At 39.3% G+C, this 24,062-nt stretch overlaps 1 protein-coding gene across 5 annotated transcripts in view; it reads right to left on the bottom strand.

Annotated features, from left to right (window-relative positions):
* Nucleotides 1–24,062, bottom strand: part of LOC130408954 (ankyrin repeat and SAM domain-containing protein 1A) — an 89,153-nt gene that overhangs the window by 28,466 nt on the left and 36,625 nt on the right. For 4 of the 5 annotated variants that reach the window (XM_056732482.1, XM_056732486.1, XM_056732487.1 and 1 more), the window contains 10 exons: nucleotides 23,445–23,741; nucleotides 22,035–22,110; nucleotides 21,847–21,948; nucleotides 21,126–21,212; nucleotides 20,464–20,636; nucleotides 19,832–19,891; nucleotides 18,337–18,451; nucleotides 18,039–18,082; nucleotides 17,688–17,787; nucleotides 8,288–8,775 (listed from right to left, as the gene is read on the bottom strand). In XM_056732482.1, the coding sequence (XP_056588460.1) occupies nucleotides 8,288–8,775; nucleotides 17,688–17,787; nucleotides 18,039–18,082; nucleotides 18,337–18,451; nucleotides 19,832–19,891; nucleotides 20,464–20,636; nucleotides 21,126–21,212; nucleotides 21,847–21,948; nucleotides 22,035–22,110; nucleotides 23,445–23,741 (1,542 nt within the window). The remainder of the gene's footprint in view (nucleotides 1–8,287; nucleotides 8,776–17,687; nucleotides 17,788–18,038; nucleotides 18,083–18,336; nucleotides 18,452–19,831; nucleotides 19,892–20,463; nucleotides 20,637–21,125; nucleotides 21,213–21,846; nucleotides 21,949–22,034; nucleotides 22,111–23,444; nucleotides 23,742–24,062) is intronic. The other variant, XM_056732483.1, reaches the window with a different exon arrangement.

The following is a 24,062-nucleotide window of genomic DNA, read 5'->3' as shown; positions in this document are numbered from 1 at the left end:
GGGACCCGACCATCTCATTCAGAACCCTCCGTCTCTCTGAATCCCCTCCGTCTGTGAAGACCACCCATCACAACATCAGCCGACCCAAACAGAGCGACTTCCTGCATCGTCACGTTCCGTGTAATCCTGAGGTCTGTATTACCATAAGTATGAGGCTTCAGCCCCCCACCCCCAAAAAGAGACCCTCATGCAAGTCAAATCCTCCTATGGATGAAAAATGTGAATCTGCACATGTGGGAACAGGGAGACGCACACACACAGTGAAAGTGACGGGTGTTGTGAGTTCTTGCACCCACACGCTGTCATTCAAACCGGCAAAGTGTCCCGGGCCAGGCAGCCGTGACCACTGGGGGAGGAGAGAGAGAAATAGACAAACAGAATACAAAAGATGAAGAAGTGAAAGTGTTTGGACTATAGGGACTGCAGGGTCGAATTTCTCAAAGCAATGGAAAGTGAAGTAGGGTTTTATTTATTCTGATTAAAACTGTGTGGCGTATGTCCGTGCAAAAAATTTGCAACCAAAATGCTGAAGTGTTCGGGATGGATGCCAGGACACTGCAAGCAGTTTTTGTATATAGTTGCTGAGGTGCTATATGGACAAATTCCAAATTGAGTTTTTGCGCACTTGAAGACTTCAGGAGTGAGACCCCATTTGTAGGAGCTTTCCAAACTTAAGTCAACTAAACTTAAATAAATTAATCCTAGTTTAGTTTACTAAACATGTGACAGTCACTTCAAAAAAATGATTTCCATTTGTAGTCATGTGATCTATCTTTGTGATTTCTTGCGATGCTATTTACAATTTATTCAGTGGAGGATTCTGATTTACAAATGTAAAAATAATTTCATTTCATTTTAATGGGTAACACCGTAAGACGTCAAATGGCTTGTGCTTAATGGGTTTGTGATGTCGTGTTGTGTTGCATCGCATTATTATTATAATGGGTTCTGATGGGTTCTATTGTCTTTTTTTGTGTCGTGTCGTGTCGCATCTGGTTCAGACGCGGTGTAAGACTACAATAAGGTTATATTTTCTTACATTATTTAACGCATTAGCTAACATGAAGTAACAATAATGTAATCATGTTCATTTCAATGTTTGCAAATACATTTTTAAATTGAACTGTTGTATCTGTTAACATTAGTTAATTAGTTAATGTTTTAAAATTAACAAAGATTAATAAATGCTGAAAAACTACATTGATTGTTAGTTCATGTTAGTTAATGCATTAACTAAAGTCAACAAAAAGCAACCTTTTTGTAAAGTGTTACCTTTAAGTGTAAAATCAACATTATTCATCAGCAATAGAAGTATGCTAAAAGAGGAGCAGGATGAGGATATGGTTTAGTTTGTTGAAATTATGTGCAAAGGGGTCCTATTATGCCTTAAAAAACAGCAAAAACTAAAGAGCCATTTGTGCCAGTAGAGGGCAACAGAGAGTCACAAACAATGTGTGAAAGTCATGTTCTACACAACACACACAGCACAAGATTTCATAGAAATCTCAAATATTCGACTCAAGTATGAAATTTTTTTGGTGCAAAAAACAACTGAGCGCCTGTGAGACTGGAATTTGTAGTTGAAGGGGTTGGCCACACATCTGTATTAGTAAATTTGAAGTCAAAATGTGTTGAAGTCAAAATGTGTTGGTGCAAAATGTGTTGGTGCAAAATGTGTTGGTGCAAAATGTGTTGGTGCAAAACACATTCACACACCTGCACCAAAAGGCGTGCGTTCACAGACGAGTTTTGCACATCCGCCAATCAGTATGTGTTTTCATGCAATGAGAGCTGAATATTTGTAAAATATATTCTCACAAATTAAAGGTTTTATTCTTGGGCGTTTTTCTAGTACAAACACAAGAATATTACTATAACTGCTTGAATCTGCTGCTGCGAGTCTCTGACACAGGTTTGCACATAATCTCATTTTGCACCACATTTCTGTGGAGCTAAAGTGATTTGTGCATTTGCTGCGGCCAAACGATCACGCTTTGGCGCCCAGCAGGTGGTGGAAGTGAAAAAGTCAGAGAGAATCATCCTTTTTTTCTGAAATCACTTATTGTAATAGAATACATTGATTTACTGTAAATAAGTATGCTGGTCAGCTAAGTTGACAAACAATCCGTGTATCATTCGTTCTTTTCATATTCAATTGAGATTCCAAAATCTGAAAATTAAAAAACGGTTTGTTATTTCGTTATTCGTTTATAAATGTGATACCAAAAAACAAATAACGGGTCATTTTTCGTACTTTTGATTTAATGCTCAGATCAAAAATGGGAAATGAAACAAAGGGGACACGACAGATTTTGATTTTGAGATTGAATTTGTTCGATTTGGGTAAGCCGGAAGTTATCTTCGTGTGTGTATGTGTTGCAGTTAAAAGAAGCCTGAAAACCCTCAATCTTGCAGTGATTGACTAAGTAATTTTTTTTGTAATTTCGTATCGACACCCTGGCCGCACTGGAATCATATGCTGATTTAATTAAAGACTTATTTGAAACTGTCAGGACACATAAAGAGATGTCAACTACGCTGCAGAAGATGGGTATCCAGCGAAGTTCTGAAATGAGACGAGGCTGAATCCAGCTTCTTATTCGCAGTTTCTTATTCACGCTTAGCTTCTTAGGGACCATCTCGCGTTTCTCTTCTTTTACGTTTTTAAAATAAAAACTTTTTTGTGTGTGTGTTTCTGTGTGCGCGCGCGTGTGTGTGTGTCTGTTGGCGTGTGTCTGTGCCTGCCTGCGTGCGTGTGTGAGAGAGAGTGCACAGAGGATGGGCTGCTGCTCGCTGTCTAAGTCATGACCTGCTGAATGCCCCTTGAGATGACCGTGAACTTCACGTGGAACCTCCATCACCCACTCCCCTTAACATTCTCTATATTACTTTGATCGAACAGTTTTTTTAGGCAGCCTATGTCCACCATGAATATTAATCGAATCCAAAAGTACCTACATGTTTGAAAGTGCAATATTCTGGTGCAGAACATGCAGTACGGTTTATGCATGAGTAATTTACGTGTATATTTGTAAAAAAAACATAGTATACACCGTTTTGTTATACTTTGCATATATATAATTAACTGTTTTTATTCTATATATTTATTTTTTCTATTTCCTTTGTTTGTCTATACTGTATTTTTTCATTCTGAGCTCCTGAAACCACAACACGTTGCTTGTCTTTGTGTGCACAATTTGAAAATAAAGCTTATTCTAATTTTTTACTGATCCATTGTTCTTATACAATTTATTATACTCTTGTTGGTCTTAGCCAGTGCATTATACACACATTATATTACTGCTATGTAGTTACATGTATATATATTTAAGTAAACTTTGACACAGAACTGTGTTTTTGTACAAGTATGTCTTTGATGGTGCGTTAAAAGTTCCACAGCTAGGTTACACCTTGTCTTGATGTCTACCGTCATGCAAGAAAACAGTTTTACTGTAGCATTTTTGGGTTATTGGACAATTTGGGGTGCCATATCTCGAGTTCTTTGAGGGTGCGTTAGACGTTCTACATTGGAGTTATACCCAGTATTCATGACTAACATCTAGCCAAAAAGCAGATATTTTTATTGTAGCATTTTGTAGCAGAACTTCGCTGGATACCCATCTTCTGCAGCGTAGTTGACATCTCTTTATGTGTCTTGACAGTTTCAAATAAGTCTTTAATTAAATCAGCATATGATTCCAGTACGGCCATGGTGTCGATACGAAATTACAAAAACAATTACTTAGTCAATCACTGCAAGATTGAGGATTTTCAGGCTTCTTTTAACTTTTTGCAAATGCGGCAAACTTCCAAGTGCAACACATACACACGAAGATAACTTCCGGTTTACCCAAATCGAACAAATTAAATCTCAAAATCAAAATCTGTCGTGTCCCCTTTATTTCATTTCCTATTTTTGATCTGAGCATTAAATCAAAAGTACGAAAAATGACCCGTTATTTGTTTTTTGGTATCACATTTATAAACGAATAACGAAATAACAAACCGTTTTTTAATTTTCCGATTTTGGAATCTCAATTGAATATGAAAAGAACGAATGATACACGGATTACAAACCCTTTCGATAAAAACTATGGTTTTACTACAGGTAAAAAAACAAAAAACAAGTTTTTCTTACAGTTAAAACAAAAAAATATGGATTCTGTAGTAAAACCATGGTTACCACAAAATAACCAATTTCAAAAGCCATAGTTAAACCAATTTCTGTATTAAAACCATGGTTTTGCCAATAGAAATATGGTTTTACTCTTAAAAAAATAAAAAAAGAGTATTACATTTTAGTAACGGAGTATTTCTGAATTAGGCTATGGCAATTTTCATTTCAATTCGTATTTCACAAAAGGTAGCAAGCGTCTGCTCTGTTAAGTTCGTTATTCAATAGTCTCATATTATATGACACCGTCATATTAAATATTCCTTTTATTCTCTTCTGCCTAACCTTGTAGAAAAAATAACAGATCAGGGTGTCTCTTTCTATTTGTTTGTTTTGTTTATTTCGGTGAGCAATGAGCAGCAAGACGGTACCCGTTTCAAGAGGAATAGTCCTTGTATCATTTCATTGTAAGTAAACAAATTACAAAACGTATCCTTTTACTAATATATGTGGTGAGGAAGGCGGGACGAGAGCCGTGGGGCGGGGCCGGTAGCGTGAGTGGAATCAGCTCTGCGCACACTGGTCCAGCATATCTCACAGAGGAAATCGGGAGCATAAGAGTACGAGCGACGGGACTGCTGATGAGAGAGGACCGGGCCCGGACATGTTGAAGTTTGTATTTATGTTCTTACTGCCGGCAGTCGGCCGTGAGGTGGCAAGAGGCAATTTACTTCCGTGTTATTGTTTGTTTATTTTGATTAAAGTTTGTTTAAATGTTCGCATTGGCCAATTTAATACAGTTTAAAGTAGGGAAGGAGGCGGGAACCGGCGAACATTTAAACAAACTTCCTCACCACAATCTATGAAGATTCTTAATGCGTTTTATCTAACTATATTATAGTTATTTTGTCATAGCCATGGTTTTATTACACTAACACTATTACATTAATCATTATTACACTAATCATTTTGAACCCTCGTTAAAGCAACAATAGATAGTTTCACGATCTTAAAATTATCTCTCTAAAATTATTTTAGTGGTAGGACAACCCTTAACTGGACGAATTTTACTGCCTCTGCTATCTAAGCAGCCCTGTGTAGGCTGAAATCACACCTGTAACGGTGCCGTGAGTTGCAAGAGTCAACGGGTTGCAAAATGGATGGAGACCTAGACTTCCTGCTACTGGATTTGAAAGTCTTATGTGTACATTTTTTCTTACTGTCCTGTACTTTTGAACTTATTAGTTGTTAGGCTGTGCGCAGTTGTTTATTGGCGCACTAACGTTACTGGTTTACAATTTGCTAAGCACTATTACCATAGCGAGTTGAGTCTACGTTACTGATTGCACCTATTACAAACAGCACAACGCTTTGTCGCAAGTGTTTTTCCGAATATATAACTACAGAAAATTATTTTCGTTGGTTCCTAAACACATTCACGTCCATGCGTTGTGTTTTGGGTGACTGAAAATGTGTTTTGGGTGACTGCAAATGTGTTTTGTAGCTAACGTTAGCTGCTATCTGTCTAGTTTGAGCTATTAGTAAAGCCCAGTAGTATACCCCAGCCAAAATAGCATTTTAGTACATTTACAGTTTATGAAGTGACATGATGTAACAGCAGTTTCTGCTTAGTCAACAAATTCAAGTGTATTGCGCTGCCCGCAGGGAAGTTAATACGGCGATACTATTTATGACACTGATATCAGATCAAGTGCTTATAAACCACATGGGGAACCATAAGCAAAAATTATCTAGAGCTGCTTTAATAAGGTTTGTCAACGTAGCTGACCAGCATACTTATTTAAAGTCTTGTGGCTATCTTGTTTGGTCTATGCAAATTCACAAATTACTTTTGCTCCCAATATCGAGTGCATCGGTATCTTAGTTTGTGATTTGTAGAATTGGATTTGTGCACTTGCACTGAAGGTATCAAGAAGGTTTAACTGTTGTGTTGTGTGCACATGTACATACTGTATACTTATTACAGTATATACTAACTGGGTAATTACTAGGTACTGACCCTGAACCTACTCCATGTAGTTACCTTATACTACCCCGTTCTGTCTTACGCAAGTACACCATAGGTACATGTACTGTTGAAAAAAGTGCAACCGAAAAAAAATCTACAAGTGTGCAACTACAAACTTCAACTTTGACTTACTGTTACACATGTGTGGCCAACCACTGCAACAAAAAATTCCAGTCTCACAGGCGCTCAGTTCTTTTGCATCAAAAATACCTTCATAAGCAAGACTGCAACTGGAAAGAGGGAGAGAGAGAGAGAAAAGACAGAGAGAGAGAGAGGAGAGGAGAGAGAGAGAGAGAGAGAGAGAGAAAGAGGAGAGAGAGAGGGGAGGAGAGAGAGAGAGAGACAGAGAGAGAGAGAAAGAGAGAGTGAGAGAGAGAGACCGAGATAGAGACAGAGAGAGAGGAGAGAGAGAGACCAAGATAGAGACAGAGGAGAGAGAGAGACCGAGATAGAGACAGAGTCAGAGGAGAGAGAGAGAGAGAGAGAGAGAGAGAGGGGAGAGAGAGAGAGAGGGAGAGACAGAGAGAGAGACATAGAGAGAGGAGAGGAGAGAGGGAGGGGAGGAGAGAGAGAGAGAGAGAGAGAGAGAGAGAGAGAGAGAGAGAGAGAGAGAGAGAGAGAGACCGAGAGAGAGACCGAGAGAGAGACAGAGAGAGAGACAGAGAGAGAGGAGAGGAGAGAGAGAGAGAGGGGGGAGGAGAGAGAGAGAGAAAGAGAGAGAGAGAGAGGGAGGAGAGAGAGAGAGAGAGAGAGAGAGAGAGAGAGAGACCGAGAGAGAGACCGAGAGAGAGACCGAGAGAGAGACAGAGAGAGAGGAGAGGAGAGAGAGAGAGAGGGGGGAGGAGAGAGAGAGAGAAAGACAGAAAGAGAGAGATGCACACGGCAAAGGAAAAACAGTGTCAGAAGGCGAGATGAAGAAAATAAGAAAATTGCTGACTGATTTCATTTGCTCTTTGACCTCCCGTCACTTCACATCGAATTCATCCACACATGAGAAAGCAATATCACAGGTGCTGCTACAACAAGCACACAAACTAACTGTAATTGTTAGTTATACAGCGAACAACATATATACACCCCTAGTGAGTGAGGTCACTACAGTTTTGATAAGGTCGAGGTTAACCAAATGATAAGAACCATGTGACAAGTAATGAGAAAACCATGAATACAGAGATAACCTTAACAAATCCCTGTGCTCTCCCAGATATCCAGAGTTTAATGAAATAATGAAACCTTTAAGTAATGCACTGTTCTTCACAACTAAGGATTTTAGGAATAAGAATGAGGTACTAAAATGAGGTTCAATACAAAGAAAAAGCTGAAGAAACACATTCATCTACTTAGTAAAAACAGATCGGTCTTCCATTACCTGCGACCGTTTCATCTGACCAGACGTGATGGAAACTGTGCACTTGTATCCAGTTTCTAGATCCTCAGATTGAAACCAAAGCTACAGCAACAGATGAAACTTCAATCCGACTGGTTTTCACAAATTCACAAAATCATTTTAAAGAAATCATTCCGCAGAAAATGTCATTTTAACGCAGAGGGAAATATGTAAAGACACAATGTTTTAAAAACAGTTGCCATGTACCAATTTGCAAAAGAGAAAATTGTTTGAAAATCACCAGATGTAATGGAAAAGAGCCGTTTCAGCATTTACATTTTCTGAATACATAAGACCTTTAATTGCTGCGGAAAGAAAAACGGCCAGCTGAAAAGGTCAAACATTTATCATACATTCCCTGCATCTCATAAACAACATTCTCAACAGACTGACTGTGATGCTACTAACAACTTCTAAAGTGGATGAAAACTTGTTTAGCTCAAATTGTTTCTTTAAGTGATGTACTGAAATGAAAATTCTTGACAACAACCTGATTATAAATTAAATTTAGTGTTTTGAGTGTTTTGATACAGAGTCGTAGCAAAACTAAAGCAGCTGCAACAACCTTTAAAAAATTGATTTTGAGCTGACTTTTACTATATATTACAACAAGTGCTTGGAAAAACAAAAATGACAAACACAATTTTCATTTATACAGAATGTGCGATTTTAAAATCTATTTTAAACGTTCACATGATTAAATATTCATGCGCTACGATTTTTTTTGTACATCCAGGACACAAGGGGGCGATCTTACCTCATCCCATTCTGAAGTAAACGAAGGTGATTTCTCCAGCCTCCTCTTCGAGGTGCTGCAGTTGGACACTGACTCGCTTCTGCCACCCAGCCCTGTCCCTTCCTCATCCGGTGGGGACACCAGCAGGTCCGAGTCAGACTTCGAAAGGCTACGAGCCAGCTTTAGATCACCGGGCGGAGGCATTCTCCTCGCTGTCGGGGATTCGCGAGCAGGCAAGTTGCGCTTCGGTGAATCCCGTGGCTCTTTGTGTACTGTGGCGTATATAGCTTGAGGGTCAGTGTCCTGGAGAATGGTTTCCATGACGACCGCCGAGGTGGGATTGGGGAGAGGCGCGGCGCTGGTGGATGTGTCAGAAGCTTCGCAAGACTTAACTCCAGAAGAAGGCAGTTTGAAAGCTCCCTCCCTGTGGTCGACCACCGGTGAGGAACCGTGAAGCAGACCGGTGAACTGCTCAGGAACGGCAACGCTTAAATCCTTCGATGAGCTCTCTGTCAGAAACAGAGGAAAAAGAGAGAGTTACAGACTGTCTGGGGAGCGATATCTAGTGTGAACAACATAAAACCGCCCACACTACCTACTGTCCAGTGCCTGAAACAGACATGTATTGTTTTCAAAGAACAAGAAGGAAAGAAGGAAAGAAAGCACATGATAGGCTCACCAGTTGCAAAGTGTTCGAGTAAGAGATTCCCGAGCCCAACCTATGAGCAGCTGACATTTCTCCATAGAGATTTGTTTGTGACTTGCTTGTACTATCGCCTCTCTCTCTCTCTCTCTCTCTCTCTCTCTCCCTCTCAGTCACATTTCTAACAAGCAGACAGCTTTATAAGGCTTTGCTTCCAGAGAAGTTATGCCTCACAAGGATTCCCTTCATTATGAGTGGCACGCTTGAAACAGGATCCACCGAGAAAGAAACACACAGACTCCATGTCACAAAAACATTCTGTCACACCGCTCCGTGCACGACTATTAAAAGTCAAATTCCTGTTTTGTGATTATGAAAATTATGTTTTTTCAATTCTTCTTTTATGAAAACCTTATACAGACCGTTCCATCAGATGCGTGCGCCGGGCTGCAGCTCACTTTCAGTCTGTGTTTGGCAAATTAACGGTGTCTAATAATATTTAACTATCTGTGTCTAATAACTATTTATATTTAATTTAATTCATGTTATAATTCAATTTAATTTATGTCAATATTAATGTTATAATTGTATTGTATAATGGTTGTATTAAATAAACGATTTGTTGAATTTTGTTGTATGTTCATTTTATTAAATAAACAATTTGCTGTATGGGTCCTGTAGTTCGGTCGCATTTAAAGAAACCGTATGGTACATAGACATTTAGCTGTTGAGCGTGGTATTGCAGTCTAAATTCAAAATATTGGAGAGACAAGTTTAGCCAAGTAACGGTTCTTCTCGGTTTCTTTTGCTTGTACTCAGAAATCATCTACAGGCACTCTATTATTTCTGAATGTGAACCGGTAGTTAAAGGAAGTCCATGAAGACGTGCATGCGCAGCAACGATTATATTGGATGTGTATTTAATCATGTAGATGCTTTAGACGTGTCAACAGTTGAGGAGAGTGGGTGCAAACTGCTCTTTTATGACAGTAGTTGACCTGAAATAATACACTGACATTAGCGTACAATCTCTCCGCTAGTCTCCTTTGAGATTGCCGCAAGTACTTGTGTTGTGATTTGCTTTCTGATGGATTCAGGAACGCAGTGAAGTGTAAAACCGAGCTCACATTGCTAGAAGCATTTGACCTCGCATGGGAGGAACAGTAGATCTCAAGTGAGGGCAGGTCTGTTTTGACAAGGTTTAGGAAAGCAAGGAAAAAAAACAATTAAATGCTGCAATCTGAGATGAGTTTTGCTATAAAAGAACAAAAATCAGTTATTGAGGAAGAACATCACAAAGTGAAGTGTTCAAAACTGTCTCTGACCCATAACAGTAAGATTATATTAAGATTTATATTTAAGCTGTTTGGTACAGTTATGTGGCAAATTTGACATCGTTAGACTTCCACCCATTTAAAGATGAGCATGTACACTACATTTTTATGTTTCAAACAAGCATAGAGCTCATTTCTCGTATTTTAAGTTCCTGGTAAAATGTGACCTACTCTCAGCTCACATAGATCATGAAAACACACACACACACAGAGAGAGAGAGAGAGCTGAGAGAGACCCTGGATCTGTGTTAGCATGTGCGACTGAAGCCCAAGCCATGATGCAATTTTAACAAGACCCTCCGGAGATGAAATCATCGCTGTTCTTCATCCAAACCTCCAGACTTCAAGATAAAACTTTACATTGACAGAATTTCTCCAAGCTAATGTCAGCTGTTTACTGAAACAACATGTCGTGATTGCAGTAACTACAGGCGTGGAATGGTGACTATGTTTAATGAAACAACAGCAGTGTAGACCAAAGACGAAATACACTGTAGCTCTGTTTCAAAACCTTGTGAGCCACCTTGCTGTCTTCATAGGGATGATCTGATAGCATACGCTACATAAACACATTATTTTATTCCTTGTGCACATCACACACTCATGTGATACCAGAGACTCATACAACTGAATCAAACAGAGCCTTATTATGCCAAGAATAAAGGCTTTCAGCAGGCATACTTTTTGAATCAATATTAAGATATTTGAGACAATTTTATAGGTGATTACAGGATCTTCAAAGGTTCAACGCTAAAGAAAACCAACAATCCCTTAAGTATATTTTATTTTTTACAGTGGTTGAAACTCAGGTCCTCAAGCGGTAGAGAAAAATGGGACTGTATTATTCCTTTATGAAAATGCAAATTTAGTCAGTTTGAATTCTCAGCCAAAGCTGCAAGAGAGCGAAACACTATCCCATCAACTATTAGAAGATTGGATACATATAGTAATTTTAAGTATCTTAAAAAAGTGTCACTTTAGTCAACATTAGTTAGATAATCTTCATTTTTCTTATTTTAGTCTTTTTTCTATTCTGTTACTGTTGTTTTTTTCTGCGCGTTTCTAATAATATAAGATGCTTTGTTTTGTTTTTAGGATGACTTTTTAACATTCTGTCCAGGGTCTAAAGATGGAAAAATTGCCTTAGGCTAATTTCGGCACATTTGCAGAAATGTTTACTAAACTGCAATGTCCCTGCATATCAATAAACTTACACAGACTCAAGCTGTGTCTGAAACCACTCCCTATCTCCTATACAGTGAACTATATTGGGTCTCCCTATATATTTGTTCAATCTTTTTTACCCACAATGCTCTCTGATTTTAAGTGAACATTCGATGTACACTCGATCATTCACTGTTCCCATGTTACAACACGAGACGGCCGCTTGATTAGAATCAGCTGGAGGACACTCCCACCGTTAATGCTACGAACATATGATTATACACACTTATGTTTGTTCTGGTTGACAGTTATTTTTTACTTTGAAAGAATAAGTAGATTCAATTTATGTGATAAATAGTAGTGTTTTATATAAAATAAATTAAATTGTTTTATTAAACCTGATGAATAAGTGTGCCTGCAAATAAATGTGACGGTTGTTTTGTACAATAAACGTGACAAATTAATTTTAGTATTTTATAAAATTGTGTAATAGAGCAAGAGCTTATCGTTATGTTTATGATGAACGTCTGTGACAGTAATGTCAGAAGAAGGGCTCTATACGTCAGTGTCCAAAATCACTCACTTTCATTCACTTCTTCCCAATATAGTGGACTCAAATGCGAATGAGTGAACGAGGAATGGTTTCAGACACAGCATTAGACAAGGTTTTGGAGCAGACCTCATGTGTGCATTAGGTAATTTCAGTCACCCTCAGAAGAATTTTCCACTTTTTGTAAACAATTACTGGAAATTTTGACAAGAGTACAAAAACGAAGTAAAAAAACTTTTGGAAAGCACAAAAGCCTCCAAACAAAACAACAAGATAATTCACAACAGCTCACAATAACACTTTGTTGTATGACCTTCTCCTGCCAGTGTTAATGGACATTTCTTGCACATGGGTAAGGAGACAGTTTCTATTACTGATTTTTGTGCATCTGTTTAATAAATGATTTTTGTTTAATTTTAACCAAAAAGGTATGCATTGCATTTTTACAGCAATACTGTAGAAGTTTTTCGACCTTAAAATAATGTCTCTAAAATGAATTCAGTGGTAGAACAACTCTCAACCGAAGAATTCTTCTGCTGCTGCTACCTAAGCAGCCTAAAGACTTGTACACACCAGGATGTTAATCACTCCCGTTTATCGCCAGCGTTTTCAAGACGTTTTTCGTAGGGATGCACCGAATGTCTGGCCACGGAAAATGTTTAGCCAAAAATAGCAAAAAACGCATGTTGGGTGTCCGAATATGTGAAATGGCCGAATAAATGTTTATAATTTGAATAAATGACTTGTGATATGATCAAGCAGCAACCAGAGCAGTGAGATAGTGACGCGTGCGCTTTATTAATGCCGCAAACATTTTGGCAGTGTGTGTGGATCATTTTAAAGTGTCAGAGAAAGACAACGCACAGACTTGCCGCACGGAAGTACATTTCCGAATAAAAGCGTCTTTACCGATCGGTAACTTTACTTCAGACGGAAGCGGGCTGTCTGAAAGTAGCTTGCCACTCGCGACATCCTTTGACATCATACAGTGGTCGCGTGGAAACAGTTCCCTGTTCTTAACAACTTGTCAAAGTATGTTCTGTGCATCCCGGGCGACGAGTGCACCTTCTGAGAGAACAGTCAGCTTTTATGGGCGGATATGGTTGTCAGTCAGCATCAGTCAGAGGATGTTTTTTTTTTTTTATCATTTTGCAATGTAGACATTAATAATCCAACAGTTTTAATGTGCATGTGGAATGACACTTTTTAATGAACTGTTTTGTTGTAGGGTTACTGAGTAACTTACATTACATTCTTTTAGCAGTCAGTTATAGGCCTAATTTATATCGGCTATTCATGAAGGGGGGGCTACATTTTTTGTTTTCATTTACTTTGTTTTGCTCAATTTTATATTATGTTGTATTGTATTTTATTGAAAAGCGAGACAAAAAATAAAAAGCACATTGTGACTATTCGGTTTGTGCAATGGTGAAAAAAATGGCTTAATAATTTGAAGAAATGCGAAAAAAATGTTCGGTATTATTCGGCCTTCGGACAAGTGTTTCACATAATGTTTGGCTTCGGCCAAGAATTTTCATTTTGGGGCATCCCTGGTTTTTCGGCTTTCATACCAAAGCGATTTGCACTTGCGATAAGCCAAGTGAACATGCAATTTCACTCCCTGACATCGATGGTGCTTAATGAAAAACAGAAATACTCCGGTATACAAGGTGGCGATGCGCAACTTTATGCTTCTGACACACGCTTGTCACACAGAAGAATACATCTTGCTTCCTCTTAGTCGATGTGTGCTCGGTAGGACCGCCAATAAACAACAAACAAAAAAAACGTGACAGAGGCATTAATAAAAAAATGACGCTTTTATGCCTTCCATTTTGCACGTCGGTGAGCACACTCACATTGGCGCCCTTTGTTTAGTCACGAGGTGTTAAACGTTGATGATAAACGCACGACCAGCCTTTATAGTGGCTACAACCACTCTATTTAAGTCCTGTGTTCGGGTCGGTACACACAACCCCACACATCCCCTGGCTGTGGAAGAGTGCGATATGGTTTCCAAACGTTGCCCGTTTCCAAGAACTCAAAGAACGGACTTGTGTTCTCTCGGAGACAGGTCTTGCGAGGCAGCCTCGGAAGAACGAACTCAGATGGACCCCCGCAGTGAGTTCTGCGACTTCAAGCGGTTACCCTTCGCGCACAAGGATGCATTCGATGCATCATTGACGTCGAGAACACATCCGGGTACTTTTTTGTGTTCTCTGTTCTTGTGCTCTTGAGTATTGGATCCAGACTTTGACAGTACATGTATGACGTAGAGCGAGAACGCGAGGACACAAGACAGTTGAAGAACGCATATTGAGAAATATGACACCATTCAAGAATATCATTCTAAACATACTATATCATATACTGCAGTATACTCAACAGTTCTGACTGCTGATGAAATGAACGTAACTCGTAATGGAACGCTCTAGAGTAACAGGGTTAAATTCATCACCTGCTTCTGCACTCCATTTGGCGAAGTGCAGACTGCTTTTGAGGTGTCTGACAAGAGTAAGATGCTTCTATTAAAAGATGACAGAGAAACACACAGCACGGTCTTAGACTGAAGCTTTCATGTAGAAAGTCTTCAGTAAATGAATGCATCAGTCTGTGAGCTGCAGACAGGAGAAATATGTTCGCCTCACACTTTTTTAGGGCGTGATGCACATAGACAAGTTGCTTTCCTGCAGCGCAACTGACAGGTGCTGAGCTCTGCACTGTTGCTGAGGTGGCAGCTGAGGTTTATGAAGCTTGTTGAGGAAGGAGAAGGGCAGACGGCACGAGAGGAGACGTTCGGCTGTTTGTCTTGCAACACAAGACGAGTTTGGTGTTTTTTATAGATTCCAGTGGCAGCCTCTCCCAGTAAAATGTACAAGTAACGCGCCTAATGCATTCGTTCTTATTGCCTTTAACAATCTGTTCTGTTAGTATCTAGTATAGTATCTGTTCTGTTAACAACCATGTAGGAAAAGCATTACTCTTGAACTTTGGAGCGGTAATGCTAACTCGAGTCGTATTACACTTAGTAAACATTGTTCTAAGTTTGGAAAGGATTTCTGAAAGATGACTGAAGCAGGATCAGAAAGGGTCACATAGGCAGCTCATGACACGCATATTGGGACAAGTTTGTCAACAAGTACTGGTCAAAAGTTATACATTTTTAAGCTAAATATTGTAAACTGAAGCGAAGCTTTTAAAGGCGACTTTAAGGAAGCTTGGCAAAAAATTACACACGACACATGAGCGAAGATTAACTAACACACTTGATGAAATGTAATTTTCATGATCTAATGCTACTTACGCTTTTATAGTGATAAAACTGTAATCAATGTATGCCAGAGTCCTGCACAGGTCCTATTTGGTAAACTCGAACCAGCCCCTCACCCGCAGTAATTACAATAATAACCGATCTGTCACCCGACAGCAGCACTAATTTCATTACGTTTATTTCAATACTTGAAATAATTAAAATAATGTCATCAACTGTTGAAGGTTTCAGCTGATTTCGTCGCAAATTACTAATCAAAGACAGAAGTCTCTCTCGCTTGCGTGATAATTCTATATTTTGCGTGTTTGATGCGAGTAAAGCGATAGCAAGAATTTAGATATTTTACATTTTAATATGAACTGAATTAATCTAATTCTTCCAAGAACAAATTATCCGAGTTATGTTTTATCCTACATTAAATGGATAGGTTAGGCTAAAATCTAACAATATTGGATGTTGGTTGTCTCTCCCGAAACTATGCAACACGCTAAAAGCTAAGCTACCATCAATGCTGAATGAAGTGTGATACAGGAAAAAGTCTGGTAGCACCATGATGAGTTTAAATCTTTAAGTCGTGATAAGAGACGAGTGCTCACTGTCCATCAGTTGCCGCATGATTGCATACAATGCTCAACACTGCGAATTGCGCTGCAATTAGAAACCAGCTCTTCAGATAGAGCTTGAACTCAAATAAGCACCGGACCGTGTAAAAGCTGCTCCCTCAGCTGAGTTGACATAGTCTACTTGGCTACTGGACCCACATTCCGCCCGTGCCTGTTTATTACCGACCCGCACCAGGACCGCAAATGACACGTGGATAATTACTACACCCTTTACATCAAATATTAGCGGGTTACCCGACGGGTACCCTCCCGCATGAAAGACTCTGATGTACGCTTTACTTTTTTATGCTTTTTTTAATAAAACCATATGCCTTGATATGCTGTTATTTACCTAGGTATCTTTAATTAATACCTTAAAAGTTTAGTGTTTTGTCAATTTTTTGCACCATACATTTCAAATTTTGATGGTTTAATCAAACCTGAGGGTTCATCAAAAGCAAATATTGCCCAAAATTTACTTTTAGTGAAAAAACACTTTTGTTCACTGCTGTATGTGAAAATAATGTTTTTTGGGAATTTCACCATAAGAATTAACCATAATGCTGTGTTCACACCAAACGCAAACAAATGATTTCCTCGCTCTTTATAACTCGCGTGAAAAGTTTAAGAGTGACGCGAGCAGACAAATATTCTCAGTTTGCAGAGAAGAAGACCAGTTTGCGTCACCCGCATAGCCTGTCGTGAGTTCGTGTCAATTCACGTCTTTGCATTGACCTTGTATGTAATTTGCGTTTGGTGTGAACACAGTATAACTATTAAGATAAAAAACTATAAAGACATAAAAATGGTAGAACCCTAAAGCTTTTTAGATTTAAGAGAACAGTACAGTGCACATTTAAAGTATTAAAAAATGTACACAAATAAAGATGAGTGGAATTATACTGTTGGCACATGAGATTAAAATAAACAGTGTTGACGTCTGATGGTGCGGATGCTAATATAGTTTATCTTTATAGTCGTGGTCCATAGTGTGAACGGGCCTTTACTCAGAACCAATTCCATTTAAGCACCTGAATTTCTTTCACAAATGTGGACAGAACAAAAACTCAACACCCTGAGAAAACATAAAAACTAATACTAATAAATGCCCCACCTACCCCTTCATTAAACTGTCAGTGCCGCAGCAACAAACACACAGAGCGTCTAGTGAGGTGCAATCCACTAATAGTTGACAAAGTAATACATCGGACAGTAGCGTACTGACCGTCAACACAACCGTATGACAATGTCATGTTTAACTGGTCATTTTTAAGATTTTTATGTTCAAAGACCTAGTGAGCTGCCTTGTTACCTACATTCTACAGGCAACAATATTCTATGGGAACACCCTAACAGTGATGAAATCACTCACAAATGACCGATTTGGACATCTCTGTCACAGCATCAGAAATCCGAGTACCTTTTCACGCTTAGAGGTCACTACCGTGGTCAGCTACGAAAGTCATTTCATGCCATTTTGATGGCATATGGGCCTATCTGCACATCATCTACTAGTTCATTAGTACATAATCCTATACAATGCAACTTCTATTTAAGTCCCAAAAAGTGTACAAGTGAAAAATGTGTAAAAAAAGAGTTGAAATCTTGTCTTTCACACCCTATTAGCAAATACAATGAATTTAGATAGAATGCATCTTTTGTTCCAACACTTAAATTTTTGCAATTAGTATAATACATGCATGAGGAACTTATAACACACCAAAGACACAGAAAAACACGCATTCACGTCATACGACCCCTTTAGAGTGTTGTCTATGTAGGCAGCTCGCAAGTTTTAAGAATGCAACTTTAGTAAAGATTGTGTAAACATTTCCACACACACATACAGAAGCTTACCTGCAGATTTCTGGCCTGTGGTAAAAGCTGGTGCTGGCAGCTGCAGTGTGTTTTTGCTGGACGCTGGCGGTCGCAGCTCACTGTGTGCGGCGTTCTTCTGCTGAAACAACAGCACCAATCATTTTCATACATCGAGGAATGTCTCCCTCTTTTTTTACAGCTGCAATACAATATCCCTCATACACACATAGAGATCTTAAATCAAACACACACACAGTCAGCTGCTGCATACTGATGATGATGAACTGTCCACTATACAGCAGATAGTGTTCAGACAGCGTGACAGATGTGAGGCTACACAGAATGTGTAGAAATGAACCAATCTAATAAACAACGTTCTGCAACACTCACCTGAGGTAGGACACTGTAGGAAGACTTGGCCGACGGCTCCTCATCTGGAGACACAGACAGATTATCAGATCATGACAGTATATAGCTACAATTAGCAATTTGAAGTAAATTGTCATAAAAGAAGACAACATTTAAGTGGAAGAAACATCCACGTTAGGTCATGTATGTAAACATTGGTGGACAAAGAAGCCACACCCACATTTCGTCAGTAAAGCCTGCGTGAGGTCTCATAACAGTTTGAACACTCTCACCACCATGAAAAGGTCAAGTACTATTTTAGTAACATTTCAACATGTACCTGTTTTGTTTTGGGAGCTTTTGGGGATTTTGGTCTGTGCGGTGAGCAACAGCTCATACGTGTGGTCCTCCTCTGACTCGACGCGTTCATCAACACTGCTGTTGGTGTAAACCGCCTGTAGAGATAGAGAGACAGATCAGCAGCACGATTAAAATGCAACACAAACAGGATGGCTGTAATAACAGCTGATATTACAGGAGCTGCGTGTGACTGGCTGACTCTACATGACACGGTCCAGCGAGCAGGAATTCTGCTGATGATGCACAAGCAGGTTTTTTTTTATATACATTATGGTCAAAATGAGTCGCTTGTAATAATCATGTTTATTGAAGTGAAAACAATTCTAAATGCTGAACTACATTAGACAAGACATTATAGAAAATAACAAACCTAATATTATGCTTTTTTGCACATTGGTAATAGGAATGAGATGTTTAAACAAGTTACAATCATATAGTGACTACAGCATAAAAAGGCAAAGAAAACAAACCTATTATAGTTCACTATAGTTTGTTAGTGAAGAAACAGCAGTCAATCTATTTCTAATATCAACATTTATATAAATTAAATTAAATAATTTTGTGTTATTAATATGTAAAACTAACATCTAAAGGTTGTCATCTAGTCTTTTTTACTTTAATGTTGGACCGTTGAACAGATCTGATTCATGTACACTGAAAATGACGTGATATTGCCTGCAGTAAACTAGCCTGTGTACATTAATGCTTGTGTTTTTGAACATTCTAATTTAAAACATCAGAACCAAAACCTATCTTAGAAATGAATCAAGATAATATTTTTATGACAAAAAATCAAGTAGACAAATATCAGTATCATGAATGGTCAATAGTGGTTTGTTTAAATCGGACAACAATGCATCCAAAGAAATTTAGTAAATAAAAATGTGGTTATTGTAGTTACATATTGTTATAATAAAAAAATGGCCACAAAATAGACTGAAATAGGCTTGTACCAGACTTTGTGAACTTAACCTTCATATATTTTATCAAACTGAACAGTGTTCAATCTTGATCCTCCATCTATTTCCTGCAGTTGATTTGTCAGCCGTAGACTCTGAGGATTTCAGTATTGGTCATGGGCGGGTGAATCTCTCCAGACCGAAGCTAGGCTGTGTTGCGGATATGCTCAGCATTAATATTCACGAGGAGGCTGTTTGATTTGGGTAGGCGTGCGGAAACGGCAGTCAGCGAGTGGAAAGACAGAATCAACAGTCTCTCTGTTGCTGTGATTTTTAACATTGACCCACCCTGCAACACTGCTGCAACTGAATATCTGCATTTATTACCCACATACACAAACACAAGCAGTGTTTCTCAAATACAAACTGATATACAAAATAACTGAGATATTATGGTTTAATACTATGGTATACCAGCATATTCCCTGTACCCTTTTGTTTTTTGTAATGGAAAACCAAAACCCAATTAATACTTCTAAATTTGCTTTTACATACAGTCTATAAGTGAGAGTTTACCTCAGAGCTGAGCTCCTCCTCCTGCACGTGACCGACCTGATGAGAAGACGGTTGATCTTTCTAAAGCGACCAGAAACAAAGACTTAGTTTGAAAAATTAAGATAAACTCCAGTAAATCACACATGAAATAAAGACTATTTACAAAGTGATTACGGTTCACTGTGTAAGGTATGGGTGGGACCTTAAAGATAATGATTCACAGTCTCCATCTAGTGGACGAAGCATTGCTACAGAAAATACTCCCATTTAAAACAAACAAAAAAGATTGTATGTACTCAAGCCCGGATTGGCTAATCGGGAGGACCCGGAAAATTCCCGATGGCTCTGTTTTATGTGGCAGTGAGAGGTGTTGTTGTTATGCCACTTCAGGGGTGGACTGGCCATCTTGAATACCGGATGGGCCGAAACACAAATGCGGACAGACTGACGGATTAGAAACGAAAATCGGAACCCCAACCCCCCCACCCCCGTAGGTGTAATGGATGGAGGGCCGCTCTTGGTCAAGACTGCTAGAGCCGAGTCCAAATCCGCCCTCTACTTGTTCTTACACAAACAGAATGCTTATCGCAATAACTACATTCAAATTACACTTAGTTGTTTTGCTCTACAACTTAAGTTTCACACACGCTTACCTTCCCGGCTTCACTGTCCGGTCGTCCAGAATCTCTGTCCGATGATTTTCCGCTGGCGAGGCTGTCCAGCGAGTGACACGAGGACGCTTCGCATAGAGCTTCATATGGGCTCTCTTCCACAGGAGCCGGAGCCAAACCGGAAATGAGCTCACTGACCTGCTGCTCCATTTCTCCTGTGACCGCACAACAGAAACCCACATTACAACATCTGTGTAACATCTGTCTCGAAAACACAGAGCATCAGCCGTTTGACTAAACACCCTCTCACACACAAGAGCTGACGTTTAGTAAAAGGTGCTGAACATGATTTCTGCTATTCGGGAGTTTTAAAGAGAGGGTGTGTGGTTGAAGCGATGGAGGCAGGGAAGTCTGGAGGTTTACAGTTGTATGTATGTGTGCTTTTGCATTGTATAAATAAAGAGATATAGCAGAACGTATCAGGAAGACTGTCCGTCTTGGCAGTGCGGGTTCAGGACACGCTGCTGGCAGAACTTGAATTTAAATAATCCAAATGAAGCTTGGCTTAAATAATAAATCAAACCAATCCACCCTGTTTATATAAAACGTCACATCACAAGCAAGTTATATAAACGGCCAAACACATGAAGAAACAGGAAATGTATAGTATTGTGTAAATAAGGTTAGCAAGTTTATCCTCTTACCTTTTCTCTTCGGGCTCAGGTTGTCTTGGGGTGGAGGCACTGGTGGAGGGGGAAGATTCATGTCTGACTTACGGCCGCTCATATGAGCTGCAGAGAGAGAATACAAGCGTAAGAATTTAACACAGCAGTTACATTTTAATAAATCCTTTTTTTAAGGAGTAGTTTTCACGGACGGCTTCATTTCTTTTGTTGAAAACAAATTGAGCCTTTTTTGGAAAGCTTTCCAGGGTTGTTATCCATTTAATGCACTTAAACGGTTTCATTGCATCTTAAAAAGGCTCTACACGACACCATCCGTAGAATAAGGGTGTTATCTAGCGAAACGACTAATCATTTTCCAAGAAAACTAAAAATATATACTTTTTAAAAATAAATATATTGATTGCACTGCCTCGGAGTGATTCCATGATGCACGTCTATGGCTTCCGTATTATGCAATTACGTTGGAAAGGTCACAGAAAGGTAAGTAGAAGTTTCCAAATCAGTGTGTAGAAATAAGACTGTTCAAAAGTTATTTTCGAATTTGTTGCCTCATGTAACACATCACCAAGCTTATCATTTACAATTTGAGCTGTCGGGTTTCATTTTATGTAAGACATCACTTGAAACCGCAATTTCGTGTTTCAAAACGAAGTGGCAATATGGAGGCAAAAGTTACAGACTGCATCTTTAAATGTTGTGATGCCTGTGGTGTGTGGTGTATGAACATCACAGCTCTCACCCTGTATGAGGCCGGCGATCTGTCTGCTCTTCTGATTCTGCATGTCTCTAACAGTGTCCAGCGCTGTCTGATTTTTTCCGTCGACGATATTCACATCAATACCTGTGGAACATTCAGACACAAAATCACAATTACAACCCTGGGCTTCCAGGACTGTGAGATTTAAAAAAAAAAAATTGAGTGTTTACCTGCGTTGAGAAGTTTTTGTACCACTTCTGTCTTTCCAAAGAGAGCGGCTTCATGAAGAGCGCTGCCTTTTTCTGTCTGGTAACGAAAACACATTCATGTAACAATAAGCTGTGTGATGTGACTCCTTAAACATTTAGACTGAAATCATAAATCCATAAAAAACATAATCTACCCGTACAGATAAATTCATAAACCTATTTGTATTCTACACTGCCTCATAACCATGCCTTGCAGATGCCACTTGGCATAATACAGTACTCTATTAACTAAAGCAATGGCATTTTAACAGGTTTCAAACAATCTGAGGGTGACAGGCATTTGATCAGCCAAGGACAAAAAAGAAGGAAGACAGACCGCACCCTCGCCCAACAACACCCCCCCTCCCCCAAATATACACAAATAGTCTTTAATGTTAAAATTTAAATGTTACATATTTAAATAAACAGGCAACTATTTGGCAAAAATAGATATGTTTTACTTAGCAACACAAAAACAAAGTATTATAATTATCCCCAATTCTGACTGGCAATTTTGGTATTATCAGTTATAATATGTATTAGTTTAATAGTCACTTAAACACAATTTAATCAAATAGGTGGATGCTTTGTGCACATATTTTATGCTAACGTCAAATAAGATGTCATTCATAAATGGCACCCCTTGAGTAGTTTATACTCCTCTTCATTTTATTGTAATCAGCAATAATTTATTAAACAATAATTGAACACCAAAAGTGAAGAATACTGTGGTCTCAAGAGAGTTCCATACACAGAAATTAGATGATGGCATGACACATCTACATAATCATAAGGGCTGCCGCATTAATTGTTGTTTTGTGTTGTGTCTTGTATTTTATAATTCGGCTCAGTTGACGACAACAACTAGGTCCAATCTGCCGTATCAGAACCTAATGAAGGCCGCATGTGGGCCAGACAAAGCAATTTTCACGCTACAACAGACATCTCAGCACGCTATTAAACCGGAACATCAGAGCTAGGATACAGACCCATGCTTAGAGGGCACAGACATAGAAAAACAGATGGCCGGTTGTTAGCGTTAAGTGCGCGAGCAGGTTTCTAAGGTGGACAAACAAGTGTTCTGGCAAGGTGTTAAAGAGTTACTATAGACCCCAGATGAGATAAACAGCATGAACACAGAGAAAACCACCTGTGGCAAGTGATAAAAACACACCTGCGCTGATATGAGCTTTGATGATTTAACCTTTTCAAAGGCAACATGAAACAGCACTCAGATTCATTTAAGGTATAGTTAGGTCTCTAGCAAATGGGGCATGTCCTTGTAAAATGTCATCATGCCTGGTTAGCAGCACAAAAACCCATAAAAGAAATGACAGATACCATGCATCAAGAATAAAATCACAGCAGCTGATACCGCTACACCATCCTCACCTGGTAGTTGATGTCCACACCGGCCGCCAGCAGCACCTCCACCACCGGCAGGTGTCCGTTATGGGACGCCAGGTGGAGAGGGGTGTGTTTCTTGGTATTGCAGTTGAGCAGGTTGGGATGTGCGCAAAGCAGAAGTTTGACCACCTCCAGCCTGCCGTAGAGGGCGGCCAGATCCAGCGGCGTCTCAAACTTGTTATTGCGCATGGTGGGGTCGGTTAACTCCTCCAGTAGCAGGTGCACCACCTGAGTGTGTCCGTACTGCGCCGCACAGTGTAACGGCGTTTCATTGTCATTGTTCTGTGGAAAATTAAGACGGGGAAGGAGATGTTCATAGAGCGAATCTCTTCCGCACAAAGAGGATACACTTTTTTAAAAGCTCAATCTTGATTGGTGGAGATGGAAGCCGTGGCCGTTCCTGAAGACCTGGCTTTGTGATGTTCATTTGTGTTTGAGTCAAAACTTTGAAATAAAACCTGCATTTGAGAGCATAGACTGATTTGAAGCGGGGAAGAATTTTTGAAGCTCACCCAAAACAAAGTCGGAGATTATACAAACCAAGACAGGCTGGTTTCAACACCCTGGTTGAAATGGCAATTGCAATACTGTCAATAACAGTAA

This window comes from Triplophysa dalaica, chromosome 20 (genome assembly GCF_015846415.1).
Source record: "Triplophysa dalaica isolate WHDGS20190420 chromosome 20, ASM1584641v1, whole genome shotgun sequence".
Taxonomy (NCBI): Eukaryota; Metazoa; Chordata; class Actinopteri; order Cypriniformes; family Nemacheilidae; genus Triplophysa; species Triplophysa dalaica.
This window is presented reverse-complemented; position numbering and strand designations above follow the sequence as displayed.